This window comes from Lissotriton helveticus, chromosome 10 (assembly GCF_964261635.1).
Source record: "Lissotriton helveticus chromosome 10, aLisHel1.1, whole genome shotgun sequence".
NCBI classification, from domain to species: Eukaryota; Metazoa; Chordata; class Amphibia; order Caudata; family Salamandridae; genus Lissotriton; species Lissotriton helveticus.
Window position 1 is genome coordinate 426,740,067 of NC_136071.1, and position 25,067 is coordinate 426,765,133.

General features: G+C 46.6%; 1 protein-coding gene across 1 annotated transcript in view; it reads left to right on the plus strand.

Annotated features, from left to right (window-relative positions):
- Positions 1 to 25,067, plus strand: part of GLYR1 (glyoxylate reductase 1 homolog) — a 529,972-nt gene that overhangs the window by 282,921 nt on the left and 221,984 nt on the right. Inside the window, exons 7-9 of the mRNA XM_078662916.1 lie at positions 11,704 to 11,757; positions 12,343 to 12,390; positions 12,472 to 12,545. Coding sequence (XP_078519042.1) covers positions 11,704 to 11,757; positions 12,343 to 12,390; positions 12,472 to 12,545 — 176 coding nt within the window. The remainder of the gene's footprint in view (positions 1 to 11,703; positions 11,758 to 12,342; positions 12,391 to 12,471; positions 12,546 to 25,067) is intronic.

The window sequence follows — 25,067 nt, forward strand, 5'->3', positions numbered from 1 at the left end:
ACAAAGCTAAGCGCACTTTAACGGTCCCCCCTAGGGCCCACTCCACGCGCAAGTTGGGGGCCTCCATGGCGTTCCTAGGTAATATTCCTTTGGAAGACATTTGTAGAGCAGCCACATGGTCTACACCACATACGTTTACTAAACACTACTGTGTGGATGTGCACTCCAAGCAGCAGGCAGCTGTAGGACAGGCTGTTCTTAAAACACTTTTTCAAACTTCTGCAACTGGCACGGGCGGCCGCCGTTAATGGAGGGACTGCTATGTATTCTATGCTATAGATATGAATTCAGCAGCCCACATGCCTCAAACTGAATATGCTACTTACCAGTATGCATCTGTTCTTGGCATGTAGGGCTGCTGAAATTCATATCGCCCGCCCGCCTCCCCGGCGCCCGTAGCGGTTGCAGACATTTTCTTACATTTACTCTTAGGCATGGCCATCGCTTACACTATTACACTCCATCTTTGCCACAATGGCTAAAAACAATCTAAGGATGGAGTCGATGCCCATGCGCACTGTAGTCCAGGGGAGGAGCCACCTATCTCGTGATACTTCGAAGACTCTTCCAGGACAACAATGTGCAATCATCCGGACCCAACACTAGGCGGCGATCTATGCTATAGATATGAATGTCAGCAGCCCTACATGCCAAGAACAGATGCATACTGGTAAGTAGCATATTCATTATCCATACCCCCTAGAGCGCATTCCACTCGCAAAATGGGGGCTTCTGTGGCTGTTATAGATAACATTTCTCTAGCTGACTTATATAATGCATCTAATCAGTCTACACCACACACCTTTACCAAACACTATTGTGTAGATGTGTTAACACGTCAACAAGCTATTGTAGGCCAAGCAGTACTTAAAAAACAATTAAAAAAAACTTCAACATCTACAGGTTGACCACCGTTTTGGGAGTATACTGCTTTGTAGTGTATGCAAAGCATGTGTATCTAGAGCACACATGCCTCGAACGGACAATGTTACTTACCGGGAAAGCATCTCTTCTTGGCATGTTGAGCTGTAGATTAAAATGTGCCCACCTACCTCCCCGGGTACCTGTAGTTGATGCAGTTCTTCATTATACATTTATACGGATGGACATCTCTAAACTACACTTACTTACTCCATTCTCACCCTCGTGCGGGAAAAGAATCTAACAATGGAGTCGATGACCATGTGCACTATCACAGAAAGGAGGAGCCACCTTACCTCGTGATTAGGAAAGACTTCTTCAAAGAAAAACAACTTTGAAACATCCAGACCCTCCACTTGATCGCAGGAGTATGCAAAGCAGGTGAATCTACAGCTCTACATGCCAAGAACAAATGCTTACTGGGTAAGTAACATTATCCTTTTTTGCAAATGGATGTACCTGTCGCTTTCTTTTATAACGGATTATGAATTTGGAAATTTTTCATATGGGCTTCAGGGCTCGACAAATCCACTCGCCCACTCGCATTTGCGAGGGAGAATGGATGAGGACGAGCTATTTTTAGGTCCTACTCGCGGTTTCTGGCGAGTAGGAAGACAAACTAACTTTTGTCCTCTTTAAAGGCCTTTTTATTGCTCACAAAGACACTGAGCAATAAAGATGCCTTTAAATCTTGTTAACTTGTCACTTTTGCTCCGTTTTCAGAGAGAGAGGTCAAGTTGGGTCGAGGGGATTTTCCAAGTTACTCGACCTGCAGGGCTAGTGCAATTTTTCAGATTTGTCGAGCCCTGGGCTTTTATGATCAGTACATGGTCTAATAAAGATTTTCCTGAAAAAACAGTGTATAAATAAATTGCACTCCATTTTCTGACTATATATATGTCAAATGAGATGTCATCAGTGATGTCACTGACCATGTCATGAATGATGTAATATGTGACATCATCAGCAGTGGATTTCGGGTGCGCGAAATATAGTTAGTACAACTAACTATATAGGAGCAATTTCAATGTTTTTTTTAAATGCTTAATTCCTAACTATATAAGGCCTGAAACCTATGGTTTTTTAAGTGAATATATATATATATATATATATATATATATATATATATATATATATATATATATATATATATATATATATATATATATATATATATATATATATATATATATATATATATATATAACCTCCTTCAAAAGAACGAGCAGAGGCCTCATAGGGGAGACTTGGAAGCATCTTTATTTTGTTAAATGGCGGATGCATTTCGGCCTTTCCGGCTCTCGTCAGCGCCATAAAGTTCAGGGTGCTTCACTTAAACATCCAAGTGCCTCCTGCTGGTCACCAATAGTGAGCGTCCGCTCCGCCCATCCAGTGTTAGCTCACCTAACCCAGTCCGTGATGTTGTGACGGACTGCAAACCCCAGGATGCATTTCTCTCCCAGGTAAGTGATGCCGGGCGTTTGGTCAATACTTGTCCCAAAGTGGATTAGCGGACTGCGGGGCTAGATGTTTGTGATGCCGGTATCCTGCAGAGTAGAATGAAAAGCGCCTCCTCGGGTCCCCAAAACCGCTTCAGCCGCCAAACTCAGGATTCAGTGGAGCGGAGGCAGGTATGACATGCATCCCGCCCAACTTCGAAGTCATGCTCAGGGGGAATGTCCAACAGTGGGCTGCACTCTGCACAAACCAGCCTTTTTAAGGACTAGAAGTCGTGACTGCACTGTACCGGTGAGAAGCCAATTGGGGACAGGCTGGTTTGTGCATAGTGCAGCCTACTGTTGGACCTTCCCCCTGAGCATGATATATATATCCAATGAAAACGATATAATGGGCAATATACAATATTTACTGTAAAACTGGCATTGTTCACAGTGCAAAGTTTCAGAGCAAGGAAAAGAATATATTATTCTCTACAGTTTCGCAGTTCAAGCCCCATCTTGCTCATGTATACAACAGTTAGTTGGAGCCATATTATGGACAGTGTGGATTCTTTTCAGTAAACTGGCATCATTCACAATGAGTGGAGGAAGAATATATTAGCTATCGCAACACAACCGTAACCCCATCTTGCTCTGTGCAAATCCTACTGCTAGCAGGTATTTAGATATACCAAAAATTACATAGGCTACTGTACTGTTTTTCAATACCCTTTGGGAATCTTGATGTTTCCTAAACCTCAACCTGTTGCACAACGGACAAATCCATTTCTTCCTTGACCAAGCATATGCTTGGCAAAAGAAGAGGATTTGTGCAGTGTTTTCAGTATGGCCTAAAGTGCATCAGATACAAATTTGCTCTCCCTGAGTTTCCCAGCTTGCAGTGTAACTTTTAAACTGGTGAAGTACACAATTCTCGCCAGATGTGGTTGGATGTTGTCAAGGAACTCTTCGAAGCATGGGTTAGGTTTAACATAGAGAAATTGGGTTGTTAGTCTGCCCAAATTAGGGTCACGATGAAGTACATTTAGGGCATATATCCAGTATATTCGCTTTAGAGTATTCTTGGAACTTTGCACCAGCTTTTGTGGTTCTGTCCAATAAGAGAGAAGACCAAGTTCTATAAACCATTCAGGTTAAACATCTGTCAATGGCTAGAAGTTCTTGAATGCCTTCTCTGTAGACCACCTATTCTGATGTTGTCCATAACCTAATCCAATAGAGCAGCTGGCATAATGCTGCGATTTGCCTTATGCGTTTTACGTTTAGATCATAGAACATTGGGATAGGGTAGCCCCAAAATTCTTCTCACTAACTTGTTCTCCCCTTTTGTTATTTGCTTAGTGTCACCATTTCCCCAAAGTTCGGATCCACATAGGGCAGCTGTCTGTACTTTGCATTTATAGATCTCTAGCGCTGGTGTGATTGGTTTACTTGAGGATAGGCTATACTTTTTAAAGGTGGCCCCAGACCTCTGTGCGAGGGCCAACACAGAGCGGTTTATCTGTGTTTTCCAGTACAACTTTAAATCGAGTAGTATACCTAAGTAGGGGAAATTTGGTACATGTTATTATTTTTGGTTATTCATCCTGGGGTTTCTTCTAAAAATTCTTGTGCGGATTTATGACCATATACTATAATTCATTCATTCTACTTGGCTTTCCCGATAATTATTTCTAGGCCTTTTTCATTGCAATACGTGTCGAAATCATCCATTAGATTTTGCACACCCTTCGGCGGTTGTGAGATCAAAATGGTGTCATCTGCAAATAATAATGCTGGGACCAAGTTCCTGCTAATCTTTGAGGGGGGGTCGTTTTTAGTTTTTTTTTAAATATAATCAACCGCATCAATAATATAGAGTGATAGCAGGGTTGGCCCGAGCGCACACCCATGCCTTGCTCCTCTGGCTATAGGGATCAGTTCGGTGAGCTCACCGTTCTTGCCCCAGTGAAATGTAGCCTAATTATCATAATGCAGCCTTGCTGTCTGATCTAGCAAGTCTTTAGGTACTATTTGTTTTCCCAGCGAAGCCCACAGTGATCCTCTAGGTACTAGATCCAATGCAGCCCTTAAATCTACAACTGCGATGTAGATATGGCCCCTCTTTATCTTGGTGTATTTCCAAATGATACACAAAAGTATAAAGACTTGATCTATCATACTTGTGTGAGTTCTAAATCCAGCCTGTTACGAGGACAGTATGTTATTCATCCATTTATTTAGCCTATTTAAACGTTGTTTCGCAAACATATTTTGTTTTACATCTACTAGGCTAATTGGCCTGTAATCCTCCGGCTTTTGTTTGCTAACTTTTTAGGTCTCGCCTGTCGATGCGCATGCGCATCGAGCTTGCGAGACTATTGGGGCTTAAACAGTCTTTAACCAACTTGCAAGGAATCGTGGCGATTCCTTGCAGTGCCCGTGAAATTCAAGCTTAATGCGCATGTGCATTGAGCTTAAAAGCGCGTGCACATGCCCCCAGCCGCCTGCTTGCATGTATTTTCCCTCAGCCGCACTCCTCCCACACCCCCGCTCCGCCCCCTCCCCTGCCTGCCGTGTCGCGTTTCTTCAGTTCCCTTAGCCGCACTCCAGACCCCTGCTGCTTTCACACCCTCATGCCGCTCTCCCCGCTCCGCCCCCTCCCCGGCCCGCCGTGTCCCATTTCTCCTCCCCCCTCCCCACAGCAATGCCCTCCGTCTTGTTTTACCCGTTTCTTCTTTTCTCTATCTGTCCCGCGTCCCTTTCTCTCTTTGCCTCGCAGCGTCTTTTTTTTTTGCTTCTGATGCCCGTATGTTTCTTTACAGTATCTCAAGCATGCCAAAAGTTCTTTTGATTTAAACATAAAAAACGACCATGTCTAGAACTTAAAGAGCAAGAGATTAGTGCCTTTCGTTTTTAAACTCTGATTTCCTCAAACAAACATGAGCCCGCGTCCCTTTCTCTCTTTGCCTCGCAGCGTCTTTTTTTTTTGCTTCTGATGCCCGTATTTTTGTGCAGGCAACCGAGGGGTTCATTCATGGCTGGCCGGTGGCCGGCCGTACTTTCAGTTTCCTGCTTCTCCAGCTCCTTCCTCTCTGCTGGAAACAGACAAAAGGCGCCAGTGGTGCACAACATAGACGGAGCCATCCGGCTTAATGATTGCTTTGGAATTCCATGTGTTAACAGTAAACAGACCAGAGGCGCCAGGAGAGCACAAGCCACACAGAGTTGCACCCCCACCTCCCCCTCTCGCCTTAGTCAAACGAGGTGTTTGTAACCAAGGCTGCGTCTTCTTTGGTGCGTTTATAATGTACATGGGATGTTTGGGTTCATGCTGGGTAGCGCTGCAGCCATTGACTCTCCCCCAGCCCTACCCTCCTTTGGCTTCTATAACGCACTGTTGTAGTACTGTTAAGGTGGGCTAAAATACAGGCACTTTCTTCTAAACTAAACATATGTTTGTTGTAATCTCTTTGTTTTAAAGTGCAAACAATGTTTTAAAATGCTGCCGCTGTTAGTTACACGAGGTGTTTGTAACCGAGGACGCTTCTCCACATGATCGCCTGCCTCTCGCACACATGTGAGTGCGTTTCAACTATGTTTTATTAGTACCGTGCTGTGTGTTGGCTTTTTCATATGTTGTCATGGGTCTATATTTTTATAATAATGGCAGCGCTTTAGGCAACGCCACCTGCAGATAATTACCCGGACGTCTGCTGAGGCAATCAGCAGCGCTGCTCTCGAAGAATAACACGGGGGTCCATAGCAGTGCCACGCGACCGGTCCGGCGCGCTCTCCTCCCTGCTACCGGGGGCCAAGACAGGCAGGGATATCCTTAAATTGCACAGCCAACGAAACTCCAGGGCAAATGTGGTAAGGGGATAAACAAGGGCACGGCGAAAACATGGCAACAGTCACCGCATGCAAAACTCGATTGCTGTTTAATTTCCTACCCCACCACCATACACGCATACAACCACTCACGCATACAACCACTCACGCATACCACCACTCACGCATACAACCACTCACGCATACCACCACTCACGCATACAACCACTCACGCATACAACCACTCACGCATACAACCACTCACGCATACAACCACTCACGCATACAACCACTCACACATACAACCACTCACACATACAACCACTCACACATACAACCACTCACACATACAACCACTCACACATACAACCACCCACACATACAACCACCCACACATACAACCACCCACACATACAACCACCCACACATACAACCACCCACACATACAACCACCCACACATACAACCACCCACACATACAACCACCCACACATACAACCACCCACACATACAACCACCCACACATACAACCACCCACACATACAACCACCCACACATACAACCACCCACACATACAACCACCCACACATACAACCACCCACACATACAACCACCCACACATACAACCACCCACACATACAACCACCCACACATACAACCACCCACACATACAACCACCCACACATACAACCACCCACACATACAACCACCCACACATACAACCACCCACACATACAACCACCCACACAACCACCCACACAACAACCACTCACACATACAACCACTCAAACAACTACACACACAACCACACACACAAACACACACATCTGTCGCACACACATCTCACACACGCAACGCCACTCACACACGCAACGCCACTCACACACGCAACGCCACTCACACAACGCCACTCACACAACGCCACTCACACACGCAGCGCCACTCACACACGCAACGCCACTCACACACGCAACGCCACTCACACACGCCACTCATCCACGCAACGCCACTCATCCACGCAATGCCACTCATCCACGCAATGCCACTCATCCACGCAATGCCACTCATCCACGCAATGCCACTCATCCACGCAACGCCACTCATCCACGCAACGCCACTCATCCACGCAACGCCACTCATCCATTTGAAAAACGAAAAATGTCAAACTCTTCTATTGCGAGACCTATTGCATTTTCAATGCTTGTTTATAGATGGGGACAATTTCAGCCCCTCTTTATGAAGTTTGTATTGGTGCGCCTGCAGCAATAGCATTTGTAACCAAAATAACTTATGGAACCCACTCCTTATCATTTTTAAACAGGTCCCCTGGGAGTCTATTTAATCCTGGGGCTTTTCCCAGCTTGATGGTGTATATCATTTGTGCAGTTTCTTCTAAAACATGTCCCACGCTGTTTACAGATCCTTGATACTCAGAAGTAGCAAACTTAGAAAATAAATTGGTGAAATTTTCAATACAGGCTGCAGGATCCAAGTGGTGCTCAGCGTGGGCTACTTTGTCCTTGCCACCAAGCGCCACTATTTTCCAGAATTCTGCTACATTGTAAGATTTTGCAGCCTGGAGGAGGTCTGTCTGACTGACGTGCACCCAGTTTTTTTTGCATTGGATAGTATTTTCCTAAAGCTGTCCCTAGCTCACCTTATTAGTTGGGCGTTTCCATGTTTTAAGTTCTCAAGTAAAAGTATTGTGGCCTTCCTGCAGTCCGGGGTTTACCAGGAGTTGTTTTTAAATCACATCTAACAATTATGCTTTCGTTTCTTTCTAGCGGCTCTAGTGAGAAGGGGTTCTAGTTTTGTCACTAACAGTTGTTGCTTTGCGATTACTGAGGTTCTGCTTGGTTTCATGTAGGAACCCACTACCTCAGCAAATACCTCGTAAATGTCGGTCATAATCTCTATATTATCTGTGATGTGTGGCCATTTGATCACTCTACGGTTGTTCCCTATTGAAAGCTGAGTTTTGATTACCTTATTTTGGGTAACTAGTTCCCTATCGTGTACCCTGGTATTTCTAGGCAGAGAGGACGATGGTCACTGTCATCTCTTGCATCTATCTCAAAGCTCAGGATCCTAATCAAACTGTGTACTGTGCATGATATAGTCTATTTCCGATTGTGAACTACCCTAAGTAGCAGTAAAGCAATAAATATTGCGCCTTGGGGGTGAGTGTTCAAAATGATGCCCCAGCAATAGCATGCAATCCTCCTCACCCTCTGCCCTGGGATCCCCACATAAGTGGATGACAATCTTCTACCACCATGATATCCCTTGCTAGAGTTTTAGTGCCCTGCAAATTCTTTAGTTGCAATCCCAAGGACTGAGTGTTACTAGCATCATTTGATTGCAATTGAGCATTATAGAAAATCAGCAATGTAAGTTTGGCATGACCACTAGTGACCAATGATAAACTCTGGATGGTGAATTACCCATGTGTTAATCACAATTAACCTTCCCCTTATCGCTAAAGAATCAAAAATAATCTAGCTCACTTTTGCCCTTCTAGATGAATATTCAGTCGCTGGGATGAAAAAGATCTTATGCCGTTCAGTAAAAACGTTATTAAATAGTGCCCAAGTTTCCTGCAAACGGATCACGTTGAATCTGCTGATAAAGTCCTGCCACTTTAGATCCTTGCATTTTCCCGCCCTTAACGCAATATTCCAGCTAATAAAGTTAAGTCTTCTCTTAAGGGCCAAATGTAGTCTCTTCCATTATGTGAGCTGTCACCTTCAAGGACCCTTCACCACCAGCAGACCCTTCAAGACAATCACAGCTGTCTAGGTCAGCCATGAGAGCAATGCCGTTACCTTCTACCAACTCCGTGGGATCGATAGACAGTTACACTGGACTGGGGGTTGGCGTGGTACAGTATGCCACTGATTAGACTCCTGAACACCACCCCCAGACTCTAGGCTATAGAAAAAACCCAAAGGGAGAGTCATAATAGATCCAGTAGCTGAATACATGGTGAAGGCAAGAATTCTTGCAGCCTTTAGGGGTGTATTGAAGTTAATGATGACTCAGTCACCCTCCAGAGATTTCCTTCCTTTACCAATCCACTCTAACCGCTGTACCATATTCATCCAATGCCCCGACAGTGACCCCAAGGTAAAGTGTGAACCAGCCAATAGGTTACCTTGTTTTTGGACTAGCTGAACTTCTCCGTAATCACATGTTGTAGGGAAGGTACCTTGGCAAAAACAACAATGTAGGGCGTAGCTTCTGGAGGCAAATTAGGGTTGGCTGCTGCTTCATAGGATGCAACCTCGTAATGGGTTAAGGGAATGGCTCGATTCACTGTTCACCGGTTTTGCACCAGGCCATGAGGGCCCTTTGCTCCCCCATTCCACATTGCCCTCTCTCGGGACACTAGGTCTGAAATACCTCGCTTTTTACATCGATTGCGGCTGGGCTTTGCACTCTTGGACACCGTAGACGCCGAAATACCCGATTAAAAATGATGCTGCGCATGACCACGGATGGTTTGCCCTTCTGTCCAAAAATGGATGGGCTTCTGACAGGAAACTGGAAAGAGCAGGAGTAGTAATACTCTCATCCAGAGCCTGAACTACTTGGTTTTCCTTGATAAGCTCCAGCTCCACTATTGCTATCCTTTCTCGAATAGGGATAAACCTTTCATCAAAGGCAGAAATCAAGGCATTTAAAAACAATTCTAATAGCTACCAATTGACCTTTGAAGATGAATCCCTCATTTTAGGTGGCCTGACCGTATTAACCCATGGACGTTTTGATTTGCTGGCCAAATCCTCTTTCTTTTGCCGGGTGCTCCCCTCTCCATGCTGGGTATAATCAGGACCTCAGGTTCTAAGGGAATAGAAGTGACTAATTGTGGGCTGCTGCGGCCATCAAGGGATGATCATCTTGGGTACTCTCTAGGCGGTTTCACAATGCAACCACCAAGCTACTATCAGATCCGGTCTGTCCTACCGCCAAGTGACCAGTGAGGGGAGATGTAGAAGAGGACAACGAATGGCGTTGCTCTGCCAGCTGGATCTCCTTATCTGCTCGATCCTACAGGACTTTCTGATTTAAACTTTTCCACAGTTCCTCCGGGGATGGTACTGCTTGGGTATGTGTCCAAAGGTAAGGAATCTGCAGCTAGATGTCTCTATCAAATGGACAAGTTACTTACCTTCTGAAGCACCTTATCTGGTAGAGACAGGAACTAGCCTCAGATTCCTTCCCGAACTACCCATGCTCCCTGCACTGCGGATCAGTTCTTAATGTCAGGTCTTTCCCGTTCAGCGCCCTAGTTGTCTAACACACCATTATCAGTCAGCTTTTTGGCTCTGCACTTCTGGTGTAGAATGTCGTGAAAAGTACTGACGTCAGTGCGCCGTGGTGGCACGTATATAGAAGACGCAGATGTCATGATGACTGAGACGTAGCTGACGGTCACGCGGAGTCGACCGATGCCCCCTATCTGCATGCAGGGGTACTGCTCTAGAACATCTTCTGGATCTAGTCTGACGCCTGGGAAGTTCAAAGGTAAGGAATCTGGGGTTGGAACATGTCTCTACCAGATGAGGCTTTACAGAAGGTAAGTAACTAGTCCATTAACTACATTTTGTGAGTGGCCTGTTCCTACAACATTTAAAACAATTGTATATATATATATATATAGCAAGAAACCTTAAATATTCAGATTTATTACATTATAACATCTTTTTCTCTTATACTTCAATCATGATGTGTCATGCCATGTGCAGTGTGCTGGGTGTTTGAGTGATCTAACCGCCTTTGTGAAATAGTGACTTTTCATAGAAAATGTATACATGATGGTAACTAATTGCCATGAGGAGTACTACTGAAAACGTAATCCTTGTTGTGTCAGTCTTATTCAGTAATTAATTGAATAAATCCTACCTCCACTAAGTTCATGAGGTCCAGTTGGAGTGAGCATGATGAACGGGCCAATGTGTATTTTTTGTGAGATTAATAAGGCCTAGGAGTGATTCTACGAATGTTCTTTAGGTAACAATTTAACACCACAGGTTTGTGGTTTACCCATTTTTTTGACCCATAAATATTGCTAATGGTCTCATCAAGACAATTGATAGACAGAGTGTGTAATTCTAACTTAAAGAAGTAATTCGTCCATCAGGTGTATGTAGATTTGGTCAATAGTAGTGAGTGTCCAGAAATGGTCCGGTCTACCAGAGGTACCTGCTAAATCCTGTTACTGAAAACGTCTGTCTGTTTACGGGTTTAAATCATCTGTCACCGTGTGCTACATACAGCTTACTTCTTCTGGTAAAGGGTGTGCCGCTAACCTTTGTCCTAATTAAATTGTAATTGAGTCGCTTGGTTATGAAACATAGCAAATATTTGACAAGGGGTATATTTTAATGTCTACAGTGGAAGTCCATTTGGAGTCTTGTCAGAGTAGTGATCTTGCATCATCAGTGGGTAGAGGGCAGCTACGTTATTGTGCAGTGAGATTCAGGAAGTTGACCATCTGTTTTGTTTCTCAGCCTGTGAAGGATGACCCCCACTTCCATCACTTTCTGCTGAGTCAGTCCGAGAAGGTAAGAATAATGCTGAATGAACTCAGGGAAGGGCTTTGGGTTGGTCAACAGGCTTTGTAGCATATTCATATTTTAATTCCAATGGCCCTTTGTTGATAATTGTTGGCTGTGATCCTTAGCCAATTAGTAAAATTCAACACCAGCTTCACATTTCATGTCGGTCATATGGATGTTACTCTCCGTTTAGAGGAGAGGTGTGTGTGTGTTTTTCTCTCTCTCTAAGCTTGCAAACTGCTACAGATAAATATATTTTGAATGTTGCTGGGTGTCTGTGTGCCTCTCTCAACAGTTTATTTTATTAGAGTGTGAAAGAACCCAATCTTCGATTTTCCCAGCAGCTTAGTGTAAACTTTTAAAGGATGATTATGGGACACACGCTTACCACCTCATGTTTCTTAATGACTTAAACAGCTGGCGTTGTCCTGCAGGTTCACATGAAACATCAGGATATTTCATTGTTCTTGCCAAAGTTCCTTGGAGTCTGGACTTTAAAAACATTTGGGTTGTACAAAACATATTAAAGGTCTTATCTGTTCACTGTGAAAATTATCACCACCTGCACTAACCTATTTTCTCATTTCTCAGTCTGTGTCGTTCCATACAAGCAGTAAGCGGTTCAAGCTCTCTGATGAAGTAAGTTTTTGTTTTTTTGTTTATTCCACACAGATATTACTTTCTAAAATAGGAACATAAGTTTTATTGCATGTGTTGCAGGAAATGGGATCAACATCAATCCAGGCAGCAGACAGTACCGCAGCCAACGGCAGCATTAACCCCACAGACAAAAGGTATCTAGCCTTGGGCTCTTTCTCTTTATCCGTCCTTTGTCCGCCACTTGGGAATCTATTTCCCATTCTTGAAACAACATTTATGAAAGCTCTGGGTTAGTGTCAGAGGGAATTCATAGGCATGAAGGCTGCCAAATAGGAACCTGGACCTTAGAATCATGACTTTGCAGCCCAAGGGAAAGGGGCAAACCCGCAAGAAATTAAGGAACAATCAACCAGACAGGCCACATTCATAGACAAGCTTAAAACATATCCAATCATGTCTTGTAATGGAAGTTATTTCACAGCCCCAGTTCTTTTATCTCATTTTGTATGAGAAGGATCTAAAAACACACTAAGTGTTTTAATCTATTTTTAAAAAGGGATTTTCTCAGTTGTTGAATTATTTTTCTTTCACTGGGCATCTCTAGAGGGTTTTTAGGGCTCGGACTCCTTCCCAGTGAAACTGGGAGGAGTTTCGAGAACTAATGTTAAAGGAGAAAAAAAAGAAGAAGTATCTCCTAGGGCCTTGGAGAGAGAAATTCCAGACATTCCTTAGCGTTTTCTGTCATCTGGTCAGTGATTCGTCTTCCTTGTGTTTTCGTTTTAATAGGCTTGAAGTGATAGGGTAAATGTAGTTTTGTTCCGCCATTTTGAGGCATATTTCGTGCGTGCTCGCGCAAAGAAGTACATAAATTGTAATTAGGAGCTGTCAGGGTGCCTCCGTTAGTGAATGCAGATGGCCGGGCGCGTTCACAATTCTGCAGCGCTCAGCGCGCAGCTTCCTTGTTAGGTCCCGGAAGCACTTTTTTTTCTGGATATTTTTGTTTTGGATCCATTTCACGGCAGTGAGCCTGGGAAGGGTGCCTGCCGCCGCCTCGCCTCACAGTACCGGGCGCACGGGGAGGAGCGCGCAATCACCGCCGTCGCTGCTGGAAGCTGGCCCCCCTCCCGCTGCCTGAGGGCCCCCCCTCTCCGGCCGGAATGCAGGCGCGGACCCTGAGCAGGACTGCAATGTTTCATCCCAGCTCCTGGCGTTTCAGTGAAACTTCATAAAGCAAAGTCCATTGGTAGTGACTCGTGTGTGCACACGTCACGCATGTGTGGTTTGGCGCTGCTGTGCTGTGTGTACCGGCCTCGTTCCCCTGCACACTGCGCGTCCGCGACACTTCACGCCGGAGCGGCCCTCCCGTGACCCCCGGGGCGCCCAGAAACCTGGGGCGTTTCGGTGCAGTTCACAGGTGCAGTTGCACCGATCTGTTGTGCACAGGAGCACGTGTTCCTGTTCAAAGCCGGTGAGAGGAAATGCGCGCCCTTCAAATGCACAGAACTCCCCTGGCACACTTTAGGGGGGTGCGCCCATACGGTGCAGGTGGTCGTAGGTTAAAGCCGCATGTGCAGAGCTGTGCGTGCACCCCGGGACACAGCTGGGCCTGTGCCCCAAGGCACCTGGTGCTGGACAGCCCAGGGAGGCCCCCGGGTGTGCACAGAGGTCACAGTTCACCAGGAGCAGAGGCCCCGTGTCTCACCTCTTCTGACTGTGCACTAACTGCACAGATACGCGGCGGTGGCACTGGTCGCACGAGCCAGCATAGCGCCTTCATCCTCGGCGCAGCATCACCTTCCAAGGACCGTGTAACGCGCATTGCGCTGTGCACCGCCGGGCGCGCGCACCCCCTGGCGCACCATCCCCAATGGTCAGCTTGCGCACAGGCCCAATTTTAGGATTTCGCAGTGGGTCACCTCGGGCCTTATTTACAAGGCTCTTGCGCCGCTGGTCCGTCATTTTACCCATATTAACAGTGAGGCACCGGCGGCGCAAGGGACTTGTAAATAAGCCCCCTCACGTTTTTCATCCTTTGGCTGCGCACTTTTTATAAAGCTGTTACTGTGAATGGAGCGAAACACCCTGAGCTAGGCGCACCTTCATCGTTGTGCAGAGAACGCTGCTACAGGTGTGCAAATGGAGGTGTGCACGCACATTAGTGCACACGTAAAGGCTTCAGGGTGCCACGGGGGGCTTCCTCGCGTTTGGTGGCACCCGCCACGAGCATCGGCCGTGGGGCACCCTTTCACCCCCCTCAGTGCCCCTCGTCCCGTGCGCATAAAGCACGGTTACTCCTACGTATCCGGCCCGTGCTCTGCTCCGCGCGCTTCGGGCCTGTGGTGCTCACGAGGGAAGGCGAGCGGCCTATTTATCCGGCCGGCGCTCCTCGTCCGGACAGTGACACGTGCACGAGAGCGTCATTTAAGCAGCTGACAGGAGTGTAGGGTATGAGATAAGATAACAACACAGGAAGGGTCCGCGTATCCAGAGGGATGAGGGCCGATGACAGACAGACAGACGTACAGATAAACGGTTGTCAGTCACCCACCTGTCCAACGCCCTCTTAGCCTCTTTATTCACCAGATCAAAGGCGTGCGAGGGAAGCGCCGGCCACATGCAGGCGATGCCAGCGGGTCATTAATGTGCCAGTTGCCGAGACAAGATTATGACACTCTTCCTTACATGACTAAAGGTAGACAGGCTGTAGACAGGCGCAGATTAGCACACACACCCCTCTCCGCCCTCCCGGGTCCCGGGTCCCCCCTGCCCTGGTTTGGTCCCCCCTGCCCTGGTTTGACGTAAATCTGATTTTCCCAGCGCGAGTTAGCGCCCAGCGTCGTAGTTGCTTCTGACAGGCACAGCCGATCAGTGTGAATTCCCTTCTGAAACATTTCTTTTGGTAAGGTTTTTTTAGAGCTTTATATAGCGCGCACTAGCCCCGAGGCATCGGGTATCAGAGCGCTTTACATAGCACCGTTTTCGTTACAGACACATTCATTTTTGAGAGGTGCGGGGAGATGACCTGATCTGCCCAGAATCACAGGACGTAGAGCGTCTCTGCCGAGACTCCAACCAGTCCCCCAGCTTCGAGGTCCGCCGCTCTGGCCACAAGGCTACACCCTCTCCCCTAAAATTGTTTAAAATACTTTTTTCCTTTAATTTATTTTAATGTGGGTGATGTGTGAGAGCTTATTACAGATATTCTGCAGAGTCATGTGTTTATGTTTAATGCAACCTCCGTAAAAAAGTTTTATTTATATCAAAATAGGACATGATGTGTGAGAAATGGGAGGGGCTCGCTCAGATTATTTGCAGTAATATTAGTGGGCCGCTGCTGGGTCACATTATCCAAGAATATTCGATGTAAACACATTTATAATCTGGACGTGGGACTGTGCACTGTCAGTGGCCTGGCCAAAGAGGGCATGAAAGAGATGAAATTGGATCATAAATTCAAAGCTGTTCCAAAAAGCGGCCCCCAAGATGCGTTTGGCCCAGAGCCCCCAAAATCCTTTGATGTCCCTGAACCGAGGCCTCTCCCATCAAACTCCCTGCAGCTGTGATCTCATATGGGGTCAAACACAGATACTGCAAGCGAGAAGGGAGCCTCGAACACACCAGCGATGTGATGGCCGCATCCTGGTCTGTCCAAGAGCACACAGCGAGAGAGTCCCAGGTGCGTTTTAAAGAACGAAAAATGCATTGTACATTTTTTAACCTTCCGCCACCACATGAAGTGTAAAAATTGAGAAATTATAAAAGAGAAGAGCAACCTAGAGCCAGACTTTTTAAACTGAATCTCACTTTGAATCGAAAAAAATATATATTAACCGCAGTGTTTGAGTGGAATTAAAAAGTAAATACATCATTCGCACACTCAAGAACATAACATGCAGCGCCGCAGCTGAGAATATTTTAAGCCACACAAGTCTAACCCCTATGAATAGAGCAGTGTGCATAAACACCGTTTATTTTGGCAAGAATAAGACCAAAGCGAAGTTCTCTAGTTTATTAGAATATTTCAAGTTGGTTTTATGCCTAAATTTGACTTTCAGTCTACATAAAAATGTCCTCTAACATGCATCACAGTCGTTACATTTCACTGCAATGGGCCATAACATTGTCAAATAAACTAATGCAATGTTATTGTTTTTAAAGACTGGAAAGAATATTACATTGTTTGAAGTGAACATTTTAATAAAAGTATTTTAACGAGAAATAATACTTAGGCATTTTCCTTGACATACTAATCCACAGTGCATGTGTGCACAGCCGTAGTGAGTAGAGTAGTGAGTAGAGTAGTGAGTAGAGTAGTGAGTAGAGTAGTGAGTAGAGTAGTGATTGGAGTAGTGAGTAGAGTAGTGAGTGCAAAGTAGTGAGTAGTGAGTGCAGAGTAGTGAGTAGTGAGTGCAGAGTAGTGAGTAGTGAGTAGAGTAGTGAGTAGAGTGGTGAGATCACTGGCAGTACACACCACATGAACACACTCCACAACACATAGCAACAATACATTGGCATTTATAATGCCATTAGCTCAAACTCAAATAAATCCGAGCCCGATTGCATTTCTAATGCTTGTTTAAAATGTTTGCAGCTTTTTCACACTGAAGCTTCATCATGTTTTTCAGTGATTGTGAAATGGCCTCCCTGTGGAAGAAAGAAACCTGCCACAGATCCACATTTAGTATCTGTCGCTTGCCTTTTTTCATCTACATCGGGAAGCATTTTTTTTTTTCAGTAAATGCAGAAAAGAACATTTAAAGATTTTAAAGGCATGAGAAGCTAGAAGAATCGAAGGACCAAGAAGGCGCAAAAAAGTGTGTTGGTGGCCTTAGAAGTGGCTCTAGCTACTGCGGCCATGCTGTTAAATAGCTAGGATGTGTGCTAGTTTTACTGGATTATTTTTAATTCGACATACCAGTACATGAGATCATTTACTTTGGATTTTCAGTTTGGTCAGAATACATTCTGTTCAAACTATTGTGGTCCAAATTCAGATGGTATGTATATATAAATGTTTATATAAGTTTAAGTCGAGGCATGTGAGCTGTAGATCACATGCTTTGCATAAGTCTGCCATCTAGTGTTGGGTCCGGATGTTTGCACTTTGTTTTTGTTCGAAGAAGTCTTTTCCAGTCACGAGCTAGGTGACTCCTCCTTTCGGTGATAGTGCGCATGGGCATCGACTCCATTGTTAGATTGTTTTTTTCCGCAATTGGATTCGTATGTAAACAACTGCGCTACGTTTCAACACAGTTTTCGATCTGAAAGTCTCATGGAAGGCCCTTGGGCTTAGCCACGTCAACCGAGTTCATAGTAGATGGAAATGACTCCATTCCAATTCCGCCCCGTGTGCCATTCTAAGTACCCCCGCACCGATCTACTCGACAAGCCAATTTGTGTTTGTCGCCCAAACACAACAAAAAAACTGTGAAGCCTTCTGATCGTTCCATTTGAAAAAGACGCTACGTGACCATCGGGCTCGGCTTCATGAAATGTATCCGCAACACAGAGACTCCACTCCTGGTCTCTACGTAGAAGATGTCAACAAAGATCTACGAAGCACAGGGAACCGAGGCCGAGGAGGAACACCACATCTACGTGTCCGAAGAAGACTCCGACATCGAGAAAGATATCGCGCTCGGTCAACGTACTGGGAGTAAAGATGATCCTCTGCCCTAAAAGGTACCCTCTAAAGGCTCCAGTCCGTCCGGGACAGAGATAGTTTTGAACGTCCCGCCTTCGGGCCCTGCTCCGAAACCCGTATCACAGCCTTCTGGCTCAGGACCAAGTAGACCTCCTTCAGGGTCTGAACCCAAAACTTTGGCTTCGAAAGACAAGCTGAGTGATCCCTAGAACACTTTGGGACCGAAACACACTTCGGCACCAAAACCTCTGCACCGAAATCCTGGGATCCGAAAACATCGGCACCAAAATCTTCCACACCGAAAATTCTGCCCCCAAGAGAAACAAGCATTAGAAATGCAATCGGGCTCGGATTTATTTGAGTTTGAGCTAATGGCATTGTAAATGCCAATGTCTTTTTGCCATGTGTTATGGAGTGTGTGCATGTGGTGTGTAGTGGAAGTATGTTTGTTGAATTGTAATTTTACCAATGGTGGCATGCTGTGCTTTATATGAATATGTTTAAAAGTAAAGTGTACCATACTGCGATTGCTTGGTGGAAAAGTGCACTGCCGGCTGGAGGTGTGTGTGCCTGGTGGAAGGGTGCACTGACGGCTGGTGGGTGTGTGCTTGGTAAAAGCGTGCACAGATGGATGATGGTTGTTGGTGTTTGTGCATGGTGAAAGCATTCATTGACGACTGGGGGTGTGTTGTTGTGTGCGTTGTTTTCTGTGTGCTGGTGAGTGTGTGGTGGTGAGTCTGTGGGGGTGAGCCTGGGGAGTGAGTGTGGTGGTGAGTGTGTTGTGTTGAGTGGTGACAAGTGTGTGGTGTTGAGAGACTGAGGTGTGTGGTTTGTGTGTGCGTTATGTGTGTGTGGTGTATGTGTGTGTGGTGTTTTCTGCACACTCACACACTGCCCCGTAACATTCACACACTGCTCACCCGCACACTCCCAATGTCACCCTGCATAGTCACACACTGTTTACCCTGCACACTCATTCTGCACACTCACACAATGTGCACCCTGACACACTGTCTCTGCAGTCACTCTGCACTCACTGTCACTCTGCACTCACTGTCACTCTGCACTCACTGTCACTCTGCACTCACTGTCACTCTGCACTCACTGTCACTCTGCACTCACTGTCACTCTGCACTCACTGTCACTCTGCACTCACTGTCACTCTGCACTCACTGTCACTCTGCACTCACTGTCACTCTGCACTCACTGTCACTCTGCACTCACTGTCACTCTGCACTCACTGTCACTCTGCACTCACTGTCACTCTGCACTCACTGTCACTCTGCACTCACTGTCACTCTGCACTCACTGTCACTCTGCACTCACTGTCACTCTGCACTCTGCTGTCACTCTGCACTCTGCTGTCACTCTGCACTCTGCTGTCACTCTGCACTCTGCTGTCACTCTGCACTCTGCTGTCACTCTGCACTCTGCTGTCACTCTGCACTCTGCTGTCACTCTGCACTCTGCTGTCACTCTGCACTCTGCTGTCACTCTGCACTCTGCTGTCACTCTGCACTCTGCTGTCACTCTGCACTCACTGTCACTCTGCACTCACTGTCACTCTGCACTCACTGTCACTCTGCACTCACTGTCACTCTGCACTCACTGTCACTCTGCTGTCACTCTGCACTCACTGTCACTCTGCTGTCACTCTGCACTCACTGTCACTCTGCTGTCACTCTGCACTCACTGTCACTCTGCACTCACTGTCACTCTGCACTCACTGTCACTCTGCACTCACTGTCACTCTGCACTCACTGTCACTCTGCACTCACTGTCACTCTGCACTCACTGTCACTCTGCGTCACTCTGCACCGCCACTCTGCACCGCCACTCTGCACCGCCACTCTGCACCGCCACTCTGCACCGCCACTCTGCACCGCCACTCTGCACCGCCACTCTGCACCGCCACTCTGCACCGCCACTCTGCACCGCCACTCTGCACTCTGCACCGCCACTCTGCACCGCCACTCTGCACCGCCACTCTGCACTCTGCACCGCCACTTTGCACCGCCACTCTGCACCGCCACTCTGCACTCTGCACCGCCACTCTGCACCGCCACTCTGCACTCTGCACCGCCACTCTGCACTCTGCACCGCCACTCTGCACCGCCACTCTGCACCGCCACTCTGCACCGCCACTCTGCACTCTGCACCGCCACTCTGCACCGCCACTCTGCACTCTGCACCGCCACTCTGCACTCTGCACCGCCACTCTGCACCGCCACTCTGCACCGCCGCACCGCCACTCTGCACCGCCGCACCGCCACTCTGCACCGCCACTCTGCACCGCCACTCTGCACCGCCACTCTGCACCGCCACTCTGCACCGCCACTCTGCACCGCCACTCTGCACCGCCACTCTGCACCGCCACTCTGCACCGCCACTCTGCACCGCCACTCTGCACCGCCACTCTGCACCGCCACTCTGCACTCTGCACCGCCACTCTGCACCGCCACTCTGCACTCTGCACCGCCACTCTGCACCGCCACTCTGCACCGCCACTCTGCACCGCCACTCTGCACCGCCACTCTGCACCGCCACTCTGCACCGCCGCAACGCCACTCTGCACCGCCACTCTGCACCGCCACTCTGCACCGCCACTCTGCACCGCCACTCTGCACCGCCACTCTGCACTCTGCACCGCCACTCTGCGCCGCCACTCTGCGCCGCCACTCTGCACCACCAATCTGCACCACCAATCTGCACCGCCACTCTGCACCGCCACTCTGCACCGCCACTCTGCACTCTGCACCGCCACTCTGCACCGCCACTCTGCACCGCCACTCTGCACCGCCACTCTGCACCGCCACTCTGCACCGCCACTCTGCACCGCCACTCTGCACCGCCACTCTGCACCGCCACTCTGCACCGCCACTCTGCACCGCCACTCTGCACCGCCACTCTGCACTCTGCACCCCCACTCTGCACCCCCACTCTGCACCCCCACTCTGCACCCCCACTCTGCACCCCCACTCTGCACCCCCACTCTGCACCCCCACTCTGCACCCCCACTCTGCACCGCCACTCTGCACTCTCAAACTGCACTCTCAATCTCCACTCTCAATCTCCACTCTCATACTGCACTCTCATACTGCACTCTCATACTGCACTCTCATACTGCACTCTCATACTGCACTCTCATACTGCACTCTCAAACTGCACTCTCAAACTGCACTCTCAAACTGCACTCTCAAACTGCACTCTCAAACTGCACTCTCAAACTGCACTCTCAAACTGCACTCTCAAACTGCACTCTCAATCTGCACTCTAAATCTGCACTCTCAATCTGCACTCTCAACTCTCAAACTGCACTCTCACAATTGTCATATACACGTATGTGAGTGTGACAGGAGCAAGGCGGTCATGTTTTCTGCCCCCAAGACCACTGTAATCAGATGCTTTACTGTCTGCTAGAATAGTGCAACTACTCCATATAAACAGTCCTGAAGAATTCCAGTTAGACTTCTGAAAGCGAAAACCTGTTGACAGACAGCCTTTAGAGCGAAAGACAGTTCCCCCCAGCTTATCCCAGATTTGCTGCTTTTATGAACACTACACATAAACTTTGAGAATGCTATTAGGCTTTCAACGTCTTGCCCCTTATTAAAAAAATATTATAGTATGCCACTTGTAGTATGTCATTGCTCTGCATTGTGCTGCTTTGGCATTTCATCTTGAAAAAATACTTTTAGATTGTCTTAAGATATGTAAAAAAAAAATACACAAACCTTGAACACCTAAAGAGTGATATTTAAAGAGGAATGAAAGTGAATCTCTGAACTATATGAAACCAGTCAAAAGGTTCCTATCTCCCACTTCCGATAGATGCTTGCTTTTAGAAAAAAGATTTTGTAAAACATTGTCAGGAGTCTCAAACAGAAAGCAAACAGTTCTAAAAGGCGCTGCCTGCCAGCTTGCTATTCATTACCTCAGCTCCGAAAACAAAAGCTGCTGCAAAGAAACACATAATAAACTCGAGAGAACAATTCCATTCACACCGGCCACGGACCATTCCAGAAAAAAAATGAAACTGAGATTAAAAGAACAGCCCATGACAGAACGTCAGACTCTTGTTCTTGAACTAATGAAGCCCTTTCCCGGCCTGGCATGGAGCAGCTGCGCGCTGACCGCTGCTGAATGGTGAACGCGCCCGGCCATCTGGATTCACTTACGGAGGCACCCTGACAGCTCCTAATTATAATTAATGTACTTCTTTGCGCGCACACGAACGAAAAATGCTACACATGCCCGACGAAAAAGACATTTAGCCTATCACTTCAAGGCTATTAAAACGACACCACAACGAAGACGAATCACTGGCCAGATGACATAACACACTAAAGAATGTGTGGAATTTGTCTCGCCAAAGCCCTAGGAGATACTTTTTTTTTCTCTTCTTTAACATTAGGATCTCGAAACTCCTCCCACTTTCAGTGGGCGGAGGCCGAGCCCTAAAAACTGCTCCTACACCATCTAAGGAGCCTTGTTTGGATGTTCCGCCTGCCAACTCAGACCCCAATCAGAAGTAACTTGTTATTAACCCTAAAACAGGACACTTTTAGGCAAAGTTGCCAGCAAAAAGAAATCCAGAATTGGAGGGCTCTTAACATATCCCTTTAAAGATATATATATATAGCTACTAACACTTCTCCACCACCTCTTTCACCTTCTCCACATATGGATCCTAATTTACTCATAACACCCACAAATTCTCCTCTGCCACAATCGCCAGATCATCAAGATGATGGGGATTAAGGCAGGGACAACCTTGGGGACGTGTCACTAGACAATGTTCCAGAACCTTGGGTCGATTAGAACACTGATCCCAATAATGATAACGACCCAAACCTATACCCATGTAAGCCTTCTCCAGATGATAATGTGGAGTTTATTGAGTTGCTTAATAGAACTGCACAGTACCATGGAGTAGAGCTCAATAGGGAGCCTCTTGAGGATTTTTTTTTTTGAGACACTAAGTGCATCACAGAAAACTACACATACATTACCAATGCTCAAAGGTATGTTAAAACCTGCAGATGAGGGATTCAAAGATCCAGTGCGAGCTAGGGTCCTCACACCTAGAGTGGACAAAAAATATAAAGCGGCACCTACAGACCCAACTTATATCGGGGACCAAGTTCCAATACATTATTTAGTGGTATCAAATGCTCGTGAATGAGCTAATTCTCAAACAGGGGATGCCCTGCCTCCTGATAAAGAATCTAAACTAATTGATTCCTCAGGCAAAAGAGTAGCAGCGCAAGCAGCCAATCAGAGGAGCTAATATAAAAGCACTCTTAGCAAAGTATGACAGAGCTCATTATGATGAGCTAGAGCAATTTATCCAATATCTGCCTGATGAGTATAAAGCTAAAGCGCATGACCTCATCCAGGAATGCTCATTTCCAACACCTCCATCAGGTGTGCTCTTGACGCACCAGACACTTTTTCGCAGGCAATTAACACTAGCATCCTACTTAGACGCCATACATGGCTAAGAGTATCAGGATTTAAACCAGAGGTTCAAGCATCCATTTTAAATTTACCATTTAACAAGGAACGGCTATTTGGCCCTGCAGTCGACACTTCATTAGAAAAAATGAAGAAAGACACTGGGGTAGCCAAATCAATGGGAGCACTACAGACACCAGTGGGGAGCTCATCTCCAAACACACACAATTCAGGGATTGTGGAGTAAAAACGAAAAACATCTTCCACATAAAGTATCTAGAGCTGCTAGCAGTCTTTCTAGCGCTCAAAGCCTTCCAAACTCACCATGCAGGCAACGCTGTCCTAATATGCACAGTCAACATGACAGCCTTGTATTACATACAGAAACGGGGGGGGGCACACTCTCTCCAACTGTGTCACCTTGCACAGGCCATTTGGAGAAGGGCCATTCATCCAAAAATGTATCTCCTAGCGGAACACCTCCCAGGAGTAAACAATTAGATCGCAGATCTACTCAGCAGACAGAGACAACAGATCCACGAGTGGTAACTTCACCCTCAAGTTTTCCTCTCATTCTTTCAGATGTGGGGCTTCCCAAACATAGATTTGTTTGCCACACATGAGAACGCAAAATACCCAAACTTCGCCTCAAAGGTATCCACACCCTTTATCCAAAGACAATGCTCTGTGGATGAACTGGGCAGGGATAATTGCTTACGCTTTTACGCCTCTCCCACTCAATCCACTAGTGGTTCGGAAGCTCAAGCAAACATCCCTCAAACTAATCCTGGTAGCTCCCACTTGGGCCTGTCAGCCCTGGTTCACTACCCTGTTGGAACTCTGAGTAGCTTCTCATCAAAAACTACTTCTCGCATTCTTTCTCCTCACTCATAGCCATGGAGAGATAGGACATCCAGACCCCAAGCCTGTCAAACTTGCGATCTGGCACCCGAGTCATGGAGTTTGGTTATCTGAATCCTCCACAAGACTGTATGAATATCATTAAAGAGGCGAGAAGACCTACTACAAGAGCTTTCTTTGCAGCAAAATAGAAGTGGTGTGATATTTTTAGTAATAACCATATCAACCCGCTTGATACTTCAGTTCAAAATATCATTTGCTATTTACTACATTTACAACGATCATATTTACTGCACACATCTATACGCTTTCATCTTGCTGCAATAGCTGCTTATCTTCAAAATAGACAACAACTGTCTCTTTTCAGAGTGCCTGTTATTAACGCTTTCATGGAAGGACTCAAAAGAGTTATTCCTCCCAGACTTCCACCTGCCCCCGTCTGGAATCTTAATGTTGTCCTTACCAGGCTAATGGGTTCACCCTTCGAGGCATTGCATAAATGCGAACTGCAATTCCTCACTTGGAAAGTTGCTTTCCTCATTGCTATCCCATCACTGAGGAGAGTGGGTGAGCTTCGGACTTTAACTATAGAATTACCATTTTTACAAGTACACCAAAACAAAGAGGTTCTTTGCACTAACCTTAAATTTCTACCTAAAGTTGTTTCTGCTTTCCACATTAACCAACCCGTAGAGATTTGCAGCGTGAATCTTTCTGGATTCCCTATGCTATGCATTATTCCGCGGTCTAGTGG